Source organism: Carassius gibelio, chromosome A8 (assembly GCF_023724105.1).
Source record: "Carassius gibelio isolate Cgi1373 ecotype wild population from Czech Republic chromosome A8, carGib1.2-hapl.c, whole genome shotgun sequence".
NCBI lineage: Eukaryota > Metazoa > Chordata > Actinopteri > Cypriniformes > Cyprinidae > Carassius > Carassius gibelio.
Genome location: NC_068378.1, coordinates 15179628 through 15193801, shown reverse-complemented (window position 1 = coordinate 15193801; position 14174 = coordinate 15179628). Strand labels below are relative to the sequence as shown.

Here is a 14174-nt window from a genome sequence, read left to right as displayed (position 1 = left end):
GAGACATCGGCAATGGAAAGTAGCTACTTTCTTTTATTTATGATAAATAATTCTAAAATATGTAATCTATATTCTTTGACGAGTTCAATATGCTATGAAGTCATTTAAAAAGAATCCTTGTTTATTAATTTTGAACAAGTGGAAGTGATGCTATATGAGATAAAATTTGACTTTGTTAAATGAAAAGCTTTATAACTTTATCAACAAACTATAAATTTGGTAATATTTGACACAGTAAATTAGGCTATGAACGACTACACTGATATTTATATAGGTCAACGGTAAATGAAAGTTCCTTATTGAGTTTGCAACTGACGAGACACAAACATTTGCTACATGTTCTATTTTTGGCCACTTACACCACAAATGCTCTGCAACAGTGTCAAAGTTGAATGCAGCAGAGCAACTGATCTGCCCCCCAGGAAATGGTGAACTGATGTGAAGTTGGTCATCAGAGTGATGGATGGCTAAAGTTACTGGCAAACTTTTATTTACTTTTATTATTTTTGTTTCTGAGTCATGTGATCACAGTAATAAACAGTTGAATGGATTAGAGAAAAACTGTCTTCTTTAGGTGGATCATCCAAACTATAGACTACCACTGTTTCTTCACAACAGCCATCATCCCCAGCCTGACAGAGAGAAAAGGAGAATGAGTTCAAACACAGTAAAGATTCAACACTGAGTGCATTTTAAAGATATTTAACTTTTAGGATATTCAAAACTAAAAACTGTGCATGCAATGATGATCATTTTTATTGTCATTTTTCTTTTGATACATTTATCAGATACATTTTTTAGATTCAAATTTGTCTTGCTGCCACACAGAGAGGTTTTCATACCTGGTGGAAGTCTGGTGGATCTTGAGCTTTATCTTCAGTGGTGTGAGGTTTCAAAGCAGCAACGTGTGAATATACGTGTAAATATGAATAATATAAATTGTTAGATTAAATTAATCATTAAAAGGACAGAGTGAATTATATAAAGACCTAGGGAATATGAGACATTATTGAAGAATGACGTTTGGAAGCATCATGGAAACATGGTATAAAAGGCTTGAGTTTTTTTTTATATATATATACTATCAACTCTCTTTTGGGTTTGTAAAACCAATGCATTGATGCAGTTAAAGTCTTAATGTGTGTTTGTAATCTTACATCTGGGCTTTGCATCTGATCTTCTCCTGTAAATAACCACTAAACCACAAGGATCCAGAAGACCAGGAATGACAAAACACCTGCACAAACTACAGTCACAACGACTGGAATAAAAAACAAGATCATATAATTATAACAGTATTTCAGTTTTTCTTGCAATGTGAGTGCAGTGAATAAATAAGAGAGTGTACAATAAAATAAAAAAAATAATAACTGTTACCAGAGTCTTTATCCAGTGTTGTAGATCCATTTGACTGGACTGTTGATGATGTTGGTGAAAACTGCTCATATGAATCAGATTTATCTGAAAGACAGACTGAGAAAAAAAAGAGAGAACCACATATGATAACAAATACAAAATATCCTTACTAAATTGAATACATTTTCATAAATCATAAGTACTGTTGTAAAACTGATTATTAATTTGCTGACTGTATGTATCTGTAGAGGTGAGTGTTTTTGTCCAAATATGTGTTTTTTGTGTGTTTTCAGGGATGTGTGTAGATATGTTCACAGGACCTGCTGAGAATAAAACAGAAAAAGAAGAATTTAAGTATAATAAACATTTTTGTGAAATTTTTAAATAGGAACATGAATGTGAATTATATGTTATTCACAAACAAGTTTGCATAAATACCCACCTGGACGGACAGACAGACGAACTATATTCTTTGTATCACTGAACCATTGATCAATTCCACAGTAATAAACACCAGAGTCTGTTTGTCTGAGATTTCTGATTGTTACAGAAAAGAACCGTCCACTGACATAATCAATCAAAGAGTATCTTCCATCTGAGACGACCTGATCAGTCTTTTCACTTTTAATCAAAACATGATTAGAGTAACAGGGATGACGACAAAAGTACTTGGGTGTATATTTATAGTCATCTTGATATGAACATCTGATCTCCACCGATTCACCCACTGTTCCCTCATAAACATTTCCAGACTTCATCAACACACCTGTCAAAACTAGAGAAAACACAGTCGGTTTATCAGCTGGGTTAAACAGACACTTACAGAAAAATAATTTAATGCATTTTGTCCCATTAAAATGTCAAAAACAGAAACAATCATCAGACAACAAAATCCAAAAGAGTTCTCAAAAAATCTTAAAACACAGTTGCATTATGTGTTTTATATTGATAGATGGGATGCTCATCTGTACATTTCTAAATTTAACTTATAGATCATCATATTGTTATGCAAAATAAATCCATTTTAATCAATATTTGGTATGTCTATCAAACAGAAATATTATGGAAATTAATGGAAAATGTAAAGAAATGAAAAAATAATTACCTTTGAAAAGACACAGAATCTTCATTAGAGTTTTCATTCTCCCTGATATAATCTCCATCTTAATACATCCGTATAGGAATTATAAAGAAACTATGACATTAACACAAACAATAAACTGTAACGCTCAGTAAAAGTTTTCTGCTTGCTGTTTCTCACACTGTAGCTGGCAAATGAACTGAAAGAGAGAGAGAGAGAAGCCTCTGTATGTTGTTAGAGGCAAGAGGGAGACACTAAGTAAATTATTATTATTTTTTTTTTATATACGCAAAAACCAGTTGCAGTCAAACATAATATTGCACAGTATACAATTCTGAAATTCACACAAAACAAAGACTTAAAAGTGCAGTGTGTCCTGAGATTAATTGCAGCTTCTACTAGAGATATGGTTGATAAAACTCTGTGAAGAGGAACAGCCTCAGTAACACCTAAACTATTTCAGTGTCTTCACACTAACTCAACTCAGAGAAGCACTGCTAACACCCAACTCTTCTTTTAAAAACCTTTCTGTGTCAAAGCATCAAATGTGACCCTGGACCAGCCTTAATTGTATTTTTTTTTCAATATTGAGTAAATAAGCATTTTATTGATGCATGGTTTGTTAGGGTAGGACAATATTTGGCTGTGTTACAACTATTTGAATATCTGGAATCTGAGGGTGCAAACGAATCAAAATACTGAGAAAATTACCTTTAAAGTTGTCCAAATGAAGTTCTTAGCAATATATATTACTAATCAAAAATTACGTTTTGATATATTTATGATATATATATATATAATGTACAGCGCTCTCTTCCACCTTCAGTACCCATGGGTGAAGTGCCCGTGAGCAAGGTACTGAACCCCCAAATTGCTCCCCTGGCGCTGGAAAAAGTAGCTGCCCACAGCTCTGGGTGTGTGTTCATGTGTGTGTGTTTCCTACTCACTGCTGTGTGTGTGCACTTGGATGGGTTAAATGCAGAGCACCAATTCTGAGTATGGATTACCATACTGGCAAAAATAAATATATAAAAGATCTATACTTAATATCCTAATGATTTTTGGCATAAAATAAAAATCTATAATTTTGACCCATGCAATGTATTTTTGGTTTGAACAGATTTTTATTGCAAACTGAGTTATTAGCATGAAGCCATTCTTTCATCTTCTTGAAGAAAATGAGACAGATTTTTTTTTTTTTTTTTTTTTTTTTTTTACATTCTAATATAGAGATGCTTGGGCAAAAGGAAGTCTTATAATATTAATACAAACCATCTGGCTAAAATGAGAAAAGGTTATAAGAAAAAAGATTTACTACTTTATTTCCATCTTCAATTAAGTCAGACAGACAAAAAACTGTTAAATAAATACCCAAACAGTATATAGCCCTTTTTTTGCCAGCTTTGCAGTTTAATTTCACAGCATGGCCAATGTGTTAACAACAGGATGTTTGCAGGAGGGTTTTAGCATGCTGATCACATACACCATCTTATGTCAATAGGGTTTGTCGAGTGCCATCTTTGATGAGAGAATGACACTGACAGTCATTTATCCTCAGTGGTGTGTGATAACTGAATACAAATCTTTCACATCATTCTGAGGAGCAGGATCACAATGCTGCACGGTGGAATATATAATAGAAGAATCGCCATCTCTAGCTGGACCAACCGGACTGTTCTCCGCAACAATTTCATCATAAAGGTGATGAACATCATATACAGTCTGAGAGACCTGATGAAAGACAAAGAGACATAAGTGTTGACATACCAAAACTTATTTAGCAAAGTCAGTGTACAGCCAACATGTTTACCATAATCATATTTTACAACTAGCTTAACTAAGCAAATGTATTCATGTATATAATCTTGATCAGTTCATACAGTTTGCAATCATATATGCTGATACTTTAGGGTAAAAGTATGTATAAGGAACATATTTTTTATACCTGGTTGAGAGCTGGTGAATCCTGAACTGGATTTTCAGGGAGAGAAAAATGAAAAATGACCATAAACATGATGATACTGTAAAACCCAGTCACAGTGACTTAAATTGCAACAGTGATCTGAAGAAAATAAGACATGATATCATGGCTAAATATCTATCAGTCACATATGCTCAATATTTTATTTTTAAAACTGACGCAATGGGGATTTTTTGATCAATTATTATTTGTAATATTTGATAGTCTTTCATGAAACTATCGACTCATTATTGGGTGTGAGCGGTCTTACATCTGGACTTTAATTCTGATCTTTTCCTGCAGAAAGACACTAACGCCACAAGAACCCCGAACACCAGCAGCACCAGAACACCTGCACACACCACAGGTATGCTGACTGAGATAAAAAGAGAAAAGAATAATCATTAAATATTTGAATATGTTAACAATGTTCTACAATGCTGCAAACATATTATAACTGTCATCTTAAAATACATGCAAAAAATAACTCTGTTACCAGAGTCTATATCCAGTGATGTAGATTCTTTTGACTGGACTGTTGATGATGTTGTTGAGAGCTGCTCATATGAATCAGATTTATCTGAAAGAGAGACTGAGAAAAAATAGAGAGAACTACATATGATAATAAATACTAAATTTCCTTACTAAATTGAATACATTTTCCTAATTTATAAGTATTGTTGTAAAACTGATCATTAATTTGCTGACTGGATGTATCTGTAGAGGTGAGTGCTGTTGTCCATATATGTGTTGTTTCTGTGTTTTCAGGGGTGTGTGTAGATCTGTTCACAGGAGCTGCTGAGAATAAAACAGAAAAAAGGGAATTTAACATTTTTGTGAAATTTTTATTTGGGAAGATAAATGTATATGCTATGTTATTCACAAACTGTTTGCATAAATACCCACCTGGACGGACAGACAGACGAACTATATTCTTTGTATCACTGAACCATTTTTCAATTCCACAGTAATAATCACCAGAGTCTGTGAGTCTGAGATTTCTGATGGTAACAGAAAAGAACCGTCCACTCACAATATTAATCAAAGAGTATCTTCCATCTGAGACGACCTGATCAGTCTTTTCACTTTTAATCAAAACATGATTAGAGTAACAGGGATGACGACAAAAGTATTTGGGTGTATATTTATAGTCATCTTGATATGAACATATGATCTCCACCGATTCACCCACTGTTCCCTCATAAACATTTCCAGACTTCATCAACACACCGGTCAAAACTAGAGAAAACACAATTAAAAATGTCATTACTTCATACAGACAGACAGTATACAGACAGACATCAGACAACTACAACTGAAACAGTTGAGATGCATTCACATTAATGAGATTAGTTTAAAACAATCTCTAATAACCAAAGTGTCTGTCTTAGTGCTCACATAATTCAGGCAAGATCATTTTACACTGAAAAAAAATATTTATTACTTGAGTTTGTTTGTAAAACACTTATTTAACTAAATATTTATCATTAGGATATTTCACTTCAAAGGTCACAAAGTTCATGCATTTCCTGTTTTAACATGGCATAATGACCGCAGTACAAGATTAATGATTATATATCAAGCAGGGAAAAAAGTATTTACCTACAAAAACAGAGAGAATCTTTAGATGGACTTTCATTCTCCCTAATTTATGACATCCTCTTTAAGCAAAATACAGCATAAAATCACAATGATAACACAATAAAATCTGCATACTGTCTCTCACATGTTAGTTCAATCAGTTACTGGAAGAACAGTGCTTCTGAGACAATAAGAAAAGAAAAAGAGAGAGAGAGCGACTAACCCACGAAAGAAGGAACCAATGACCGTTTAGTGGTGGGACTGGCATGGCTGCAAGGGCAAACACATACTGTAGCAGTTTTCAGCTCAGGAAGGAAATGAAGGTAAACAGCAGTGGAGTTGACACTTTTTGTCACTGATGAATTTGCAAGTGCATATGTGATTATGAAAGTTAGTGTTGTTAAAACTGTGAAAGACAAAGTAGTCTTTCAGCTATTAACATTACTTCTGTTTTCTTCTTCCAATAATAACAGGGGCTGTGAATTTCCATGAACATCAATCTGCTCTAAAATATATTTTCTAAATCATTTAATTTCTCTGCTGTAAATTATGCTTTATGTTCTTATTTCTCTTCATCACAGACACTTTTGTTCTACTGCATTGTCTACATATAGACAATGTCTTCAGTTTTCTCCTACAGAGAAATGACAATAAATTACTTTGACAATTGGTAGCCCACATTTCATCTAGTGTCTGCTTCGCATTTGGGTATTTTTGATCCCTCTGCCACCTGTAGGTGGGATACATGAATTGCTCCAGTTACATGAAATGACACTGTGGTACAGAGACAACAGTTAGGTATGTCTTCTTTATCTACAAAATAAACTTACACTTCATATTTGAATTACATCACATTCATTTCAGGGAAAACAACAAAACAATTTGATCCTCTGTTCCCTTTTTAAAAATCAAACTTAATCAATCCCAGGAATCATTTGGGGAGGTTAATTCACCCATATGTCATCCAGCTAAAATTCATAAAATCCAATGCAATACAATGCTTCATAAAGTCCAATGCAATGCAAACAAAATGTTTAATCCGTATCAGGTGAGATTACATATACAGAGATCTCAGGTAGGTCATATTCGCTAATGCAAAACTTCTCAAGTGATATCTAACTTATATATCAGATATATATCAGTAAATGCTGCCCATGGATGTGGTAATGTTTGCAAGATTTGAAAGGGAGTGCTTTTTTCTAATTGTTTTATTTTTCCTCCTTGTACTGTACACTATCATCGATTTATGGTTTTAAATAAATTAACAATATTCACTCAATACTAGAATGTATATTGTGTGCACAGCAGTCATTGATACAAATGGAGGGTTGTTTGATGAACTTTTTGATGAATAGCGTTTGTAATGAATCCATGATGAACAAAATAATTATTTTATAGTTATTTTATTTTATTTTTTTTAAACAGTAGTGAATATAATACAGAAGCTAAAACTAAAAACTCCAAAAGTCCAGATGAAAAATCCATGGCCATAAACAGATTGAGCATGAAATTAAACTCAATACCACATACATAATCAGAATAGTTTATAGATCTCATGTAGAAGGTTCTGCTATTTAACAAACACATACAGTAGCATGAAAGAAGATCATACTTGGGGCTTTTTTGACAATATTTCGTTTTTTTAGCATATTGCATTCTAGACAGAGTAATGATTAGTACTTTATTATATCTTAGTATTTAAGAATATTGTAAGCATGCCAAAAGTTGAGAACAAATATTTTAAATGTATCTAATTTTTTTGACAAATCTTTCTCTGAGAGTCCTTAAACACCAACAGATGCCCCTAAAAGCTTGAATGTTGACTGCTTTGCTGTCAGTTTAGATATCAAATAATCCAAACTGGCTGTATTTCGGATTGTCTGAGCCAGTTAAGGAGGAATCCATGATGACAGGTCACTGGGGGATTGCAGTGGAATCTGAAGGTAGAAGCACGTACACTGGACAGATACTATCTCAACCACTTAGGGATTTCAACCTGAGAGGAAGATTGAAAAGAAAATTGAGTATTTATAATATTATATGATGACAACATTAGATACATTTTTTTATGAATTAGTGTAAGAATCAACTTTGTAAACCATCCCTTAACTGTACCCAAATTGATCGCTTGTATTTTTAATTATAATATTAAATATATTTTGGAGCTGTTGGGGCAGATTTTTAGGGAGATTTCATACAGTATATGCGTTGTGTCACTTCATATCTGTGCACAGACAAAAGCAGCTCTGGCTGTGGATAGCATGATGCTGAAAGTTTGTTTCTACAATGAAGAAGAAAAATTGACCATGGATTATTCAAAACAGTAAAACTCTGGGGAATAACCATTCGTAATGCTTCATCCCACATTCATCCATGCAGAGAAGCAGTTGCAAAGCAAAATTAAACCAATCGGTCTCATCTATAATATTATGGATTATTAACAATAATGAATCATTTCTGACTTAAAATGTATTTCTAAATCAAAACATGTAACCACAAGAATTTGCTTTTAAATGAATTTGAAATATTGTAAATGTGCGACTGTGTACCCGAGGTAATTTGCATTAAGAACATCTCCATTTAAGGGCTTTCCTTGAAACCTTTTACTCGATCTCAGTGAATGTAATATGCTCTCTAAAAAGGGCTATCGAGCAATACCAAGTGCAAGTGTGCCATCTTCAAACCACTTTAAACACAATAAATAACTTTTTACACATTCAAATTACAATCAGCTGTGCATATCTGCGTTTTCTTCAGAGAAAACTCTCCCTAACCTGCATACTTGAGTCTTAAAATGATTAGCTGTTTCTATATTTTTTGTAAGTTTAGAATAAATTTGAATACATTTTAAGTACACACAGTGAGACCGAGGCTATAGCCATACTTCCAAACTATAGCTTATATAGTATGTGAAAAGAGTAGTATGTCCAAATTTGTAGAATTCAAAATTCAAAAAGTACCCATGTGATCTACTATTTCCAGCACGATTCTAAAGTGCAAATCCAATGGACACTTTAATATCCCATGAGGCCATGGGACAGGATTTCTTATAAAGATTGCAAACTACAAAAGGGCCAAAAATTACAAAAGTGCATTAAAATATCTTAAGAATATAATGCTGTAGAAAGAAGCCTTCACATTCTCTTATTAGGATGGTGATGTATGGTCGTGTACTGGCATGACATGTGATGTCCGTGTCACCTTTTTGAGAGCGTTCATGCCGCTGTTTCTGATCGAGTCCAGCAGCTGATCTCTGGAGCTCCTGTCCGTCTGTTGGACAGCAGCACTGCTGTCTGGTTTCCTCTGAGAGACCGGGGTCAGCGACCTCCTCAGGGCCTGAACATCTAATGCTGGGCCAGGTGGGGGTGGTGGAGGAGGAGCTTGTCGAATTCCTGTTTCCCCTTCTTTCTTTCCTGTTACCTCTGATGGGAGGTGTCTAGACAGTAGCTTTGTGGGCGGAGCTTTAGGAGTTTCCTGAGAACAAGTGAATCTGTGGGCAGCAAATTTCGAGTCTTTCTTTTGAGTGTTGATTGCTGATGTTATTGGCTTACTCTTCTCAGGTGAGCTCTTATCTTCACACGGGGTGGAGTCGGTCTCCTGTCTGGCGAGTTTTTGCGCTTCTAGTCGTTGCTGCCTCTTCCTGTCCATGTTGCGGCTCAAGATGTTCGTCATGGCCATCCTGGGCCCAGCCAGCTCAAAGTGATATCCCAGCTTCAGCAGTGAAGAGTTGTTACGTAAGACTTTGGCCATCTCCATCTCAGTCTTCCCTCCGCAAATGTGTCTCTGGTTATGAAACCTCAGCTCCATAAGGGTGCTGTTGTGCTGAAGAGAGTTGATAATGGCCAGGATGCCTTTGCCTGTCAAATGATTCGAGTCGAGGTTGATGCTGGTCAGGGTCGAATTATTTCGTAGGGTTGCAGCGATGGCGAACGCGACATGATCATCCGCTCTCGTGTTTGCAAGGCAGAAGGTTTTGATGTGAGTGTTGCTGCGAAGACCTTCGGCTAACTGGATCAGGGTGTCTGTCTTGATGGCGTCTGAATTATTGACGTTGATCTCTGTTAGTTCAGGGTCATCGCTGCGAACCTGCTCCAGAAGGTCATCAAACATGCTGAAGCCAGTGTCACTGTCCAAATCTTCGCTAAAAGACTCATCCTCCTCAGTAGTGACAGAAGGGTCATCCATGCAATGAGAGTTCACTGAGCTGTTGTGGCTGGAAATGTTAGATATTTTCACCTCAATGTTTTCTGATTGTTTCACTTCTTTTTCACATTCTTTCGGTGCTCTGGTTGTATCTCTCTGGGAGTGAAGTTTCTCATCCTCCTCTTCTTTCTCTTTTCTTCTACTTCTTTCTTCCATATTTCTAAATCTGCTTCTCTTCTCCTCTGTTTCTGCATCTTTAAGGTTTATTCTTCCTCCTGCTCTGTTGTTCTTTGGTTCTTCTATGGTTTTATTTCTGCTTTCATATTGTTTCTTGACGTCTGCCTCACTGTCTTTTAATTTTTGGTCTTCAGTGTCTTTACCCCCCTGCAGTTTGGAGACGAACCCTCGTATTTTGGAGTTTTCACTCACCTTTTTCACCTCCTTCCTCCCTCTTTCTTTCTTATCCTCTTTCTTCTCTTGCAGTTTAGATATGAGGTCTAGAGTTTTGCTGCTTCCTCTTACTCTCATAGAAAGCTCTTTTCCACTTTCTGTCTTATTAGCTGTTCTCTCACTTTCTCTCTTCTCCTCCTCCTCCCTTTTCTTCTCTTTGACTTCTTCTTCATCAGATAGATTCCTAGAGTCATCCTCACTTTTTCTTGCTCTCTCCTTATCTTTTTGGCTCTCAGAATTTCTGCTCTCCGTGTCGGGAGGATCGCCACTCTGCGATCTGGAAAACTCTCTGCTCCTCACCCGGCGGAGTCGATCTCTCCTTCTACCATCCCCTCCCTTCAAACATTAAACACAAAATACATTATTCACCACAGCACATTACATTTGAGAAGCTGTTTGTCTTTTGACTGTTTGAATACCTGATTTTGGCTAATTGTTATCTGACTTTCGACATCTTAATCACCATACTCACATTCTATATTCGTTTCTGATGTTTTCATTTTGGTGTAATTATTAAAAAATATCAACATCCTCATTAAATCCGTGGGGGCATCACACAAACAAAACTTATCTAGAATAATTACAGCCGATGGCTGAACCCAGCTGGACCGGGTGAGTTATTTTTAGGGGTCGTTAAAATGGAAAGAACGTACTGTGCAGATTTGTGAGCCATTGTTTGAAGAAGTCTTAAAACTCTCAGATGTGCCCTTATAAGGCAGCGAAGGGTCTGGAATTCCGTCCTTGACAGTTCCAAAGCCTCACTGTGGCCAAGCTTTAGGTAAACACATTCACAAATCTCTGAAGTGCATCACTCTTAACCACTGACTACTGTAAAATTACCTGAACGTAAATTTTCTTCTCATAGCTGTTTTACTGAATACATGCGGAAGTGACTATCCAGTTAGCAAGTCCACTCTGCCAACACAGTGACGCAGCTGAACAAACTTCACAGCAGGATATCAGATGAGATCAGAAAGATGGTCTTTATAGGTCAGGACTGATCAAAAATAAACAGCAAACAGTGAACCACGTTTATAAAAAGCACAATATTACTTAGTAACTTGTAGGATTCCTCTGAGATTATGTGCATGTTCTGTTGCCCGCTGAGCATGTTTCAAACAAACACCTCAGTGGCTCAAGAGAGTTTAAAAGTAGTTTGTGGCCCCTTGAGTGCATCTCACATTACTAGTGCTTCATTAGCACCTATTTAATCATGTAAAACACAACTAGCACTCACCAAAACACAAGTAACACCATCCCACAAGGACCAGACCATCTGTTCAACTCATTTACTCTAGAAAATACTCATTTTTATACCATACCCCTCAAAAATCCTGTTGAAGTGGATTCATAAATGAATGACTTCAGCAACTCTGATGTCATAGGTTAGTTCTGCATAGTTTCAATGGAGTGTCAACTACAAATAACCATCACCACCAAAAGAAGAGAGAATCCTGTGTTTATACCAGACAACAGTAAACTAAACCATGACACTAAATGTTTATAAAGACATTGGGCTGTGAGGAATAATTACACGCTCAGGATTGTCACCTGAGATAAGTTTATACTCATTCCAAACTGAAGAGCATGAAAAATTTTATATTTGGAAAAATCTAACTGCTCTGAAAATAACATTTTTTATGAAAAAAAAAAAGTTTTATTTACAATTTGAAGTACAAAGAGTTTTATAAATGTACAGCAAATACTCCAAAACTTCATCACCAGGAGATGATGGCAAAATTATAAGCTATTAGGATCCTTTAGTGGGCTATGTGTGTGCAGCACAACAGCTGTTGAAACACAGGACCATGACAGCATGTCTGACATATCAGCCATCCTGCAAAATCAGCCATCCACTGTGTTCACAGATCTACAAATATGTCACACTGATGAGATCTTAAACAGAAAAAGGACTGAATGACAAATGACCACAGCTCATCTCTTTATTATTCATTGTCCCTTCATACAACAACAACATAGAAAAATAAATCCAAATTTGGATTAATTGAAACATTTCAATATTCCAGGTATGAAATTAAAAATTAGTAAAAAATTATTAAGAAACCTAATTAGTTTGTGTTACTCTGTGTAAGAAATGTATAACTGATTGATGAATGTGTGTGTGTGTGTGTGTGTGTGTGTGTGTACAAATTTGAAAAAAAAAAAACTTTAAAAGGTTTAGAATTTTTGGACTAAAATAGCTATAACTCTTGAAATCAAATGCTATTAGGCTTTACACTAGGGTATTTACTATTATTTTTATTACCAAAAATAAACATAAAGAAAATAATTATGAAGTAAAAATAAAAACAACAATTTTACATAGAATAATTATATTTAATTGTAATTATATTACAGTTTACAACAGTTTACAACAACAATAATGATCATAAGAATTATTATTACTGTTATTAAGAATCACCTCTGCGCTCAGCTCTCTCCGGATCAGTTTCTTGGTCTCCCGCTCACAGTAGTCCAGCATAGCCTCTCTGTTATATCCTCTGGACGGTACTTTGTCCGTCTGGTTCCGCTGGCGGAGTCCCACCGGTACACTCGGGTCGGGGTCGATGTAAACGAGCTCTAGCTCGAGCTCCTGCACCTCCTCCGGTGAGAGCGTCGCGAGCAGCAGGTCCGTGTCCGAATCATCGCTCCCTTCTCGCTCCGACACCTTCTGGCTGGACATTTTCTTTGGAAATATTGAAAGTTTATTCGTCAAGTATGTTGTTTTAGTCTGCAGAAATGCAGCTGACTCAATTTAAAAGGTATCTTTCCCTTTCACACTTGCTATTAAATCCATGATAAAAGTCGTGCAGAAGGTCTCGCGCTCTGTGCGCCTTTCACGAGCTCCAACTCGGGCTCGAGCGCCAGCACGCATTCCGCGCGATCTTTCACATCTGCGTGACCACGAGCAGTGGCGCACACGCACAAACGAGAGCGTTTGTCTGTAGATTTTTTACACAAGTGGTCCTCCAAGATAATTTTCTCAGAAATGTATAAGAATTCAGTCATATTCCCAGGGAATTATTCCTTCCATTTACCACAAACCTTTGAAATTACAAAAGTTTTTATTCATCTTTATCATTTTCTCCTTCTCCTCATTATTGCTACTTCTCATGCTTCATCACCTTCTGCTCTGTTTGGATTATCCTATACCTGAATATATCAGCGGTTCTTTTGATAAATCCTGCTTTTCTGTGTGACATTAATTTTGTGTGTTGAATGTGTTTATGAATACCGTAGTCTTGAAAGTCATGAACACTAAATTAGTTGTAGTAAAAATAAAAGAAACTTGCTTTTATTTGTTTTTTTTGGACTTGGACTTCTGCTGCCAAATGAAGTGACATGCACATGAATCACCGCTAGATGGCAGTGCTTTCACCAGCACTGGGTAGTAGAAATAAACAATTTGCTCGATCGATTTTCGACATCTGATTGTCTCTATTACCAGTTCACAAACTGCCTAAAAACTACAGGCAAGCAGTCAACTTATTTTTAGAAGTTGTATTCAAACGTTGAAATTTAAATTAATAACTACTGGTAGCAAATAGATGGAACTGAAGGTTGAGTTAATCTGTCTCTCTGTGAATGTGAAAATATTAATAT

The 14174-nt window shown here is 35.9% G+C and overlaps 2 protein-coding genes across 6 annotated transcripts; both read right to left on the bottom strand.

Annotated features, from left to right (window-relative positions):
- Positions 1 to 485: 485 nt before the first annotated feature.
- On the bottom strand, positions 486 to 6275 carry LOC128018568 (CMRF35-like molecule 1). Of its 5 annotated transcripts, none has more exons than XR_008184913.1 (7): positions 6000 to 6275; positions 5304 to 5636; positions 5106 to 5195; positions 1378 to 1461; positions 1158 to 1261; positions 843 to 874; positions 486 to 632 (listed from the first exon to the last, which is right to left on the bottom strand). XR_008184913.1 is itself a non-coding variant. In XM_052604153.1 (7 exons), exons 1-7 carry the CDS (start codon positions 6034 to 6036, stop codon positions 3992 to 3994), a joined length of 864 nt encoding a protein of 287 aa, XP_052460113.1. In that variant the 5' UTR covers positions 6037 to 6275; the 3' UTR covers positions 3650 to 3991. The 5 variants fall into 5 exon arrangements, 3 of the variants coding, with proteins under 3 accessions (XP_052460113.1, XP_052460114.1, XP_052460115.1); XR_008184914.1 differs by having other exon boundaries at positions 5106 to 5192; XM_052604153.1 differs by lacking the exons at positions 486 to 632; positions 843 to 874; positions 1158 to 1261; positions 1378 to 1461 and adding exons at positions 3650 to 4168; positions 4383 to 4408; positions 4669 to 4773; positions 4894 to 4989.
- Positions 6276 to 7365: 1090 nt separating this feature from the next.
- LOC128018567 (leiomodin-1) lies at positions 7366 to 13454 on the bottom strand. The gene is made up of 3 exons (XM_052604152.1): positions 12994 to 13454; positions 9180 to 10907; positions 7366 to 7974 (listed from the first exon to the last, which is right to left on the bottom strand). The coding sequence occupies exons 1-3, from the start codon at positions 13252 to 13254 to the stop codon at positions 7948 to 7950; spliced, it is 2016 nt and encodes a 671-aa protein (XP_052460112.1). The 5' UTR covers positions 13255 to 13454; the 3' UTR covers positions 7366 to 7947.
- Positions 13455 to 14174: the final 720 nt, after the last annotated feature.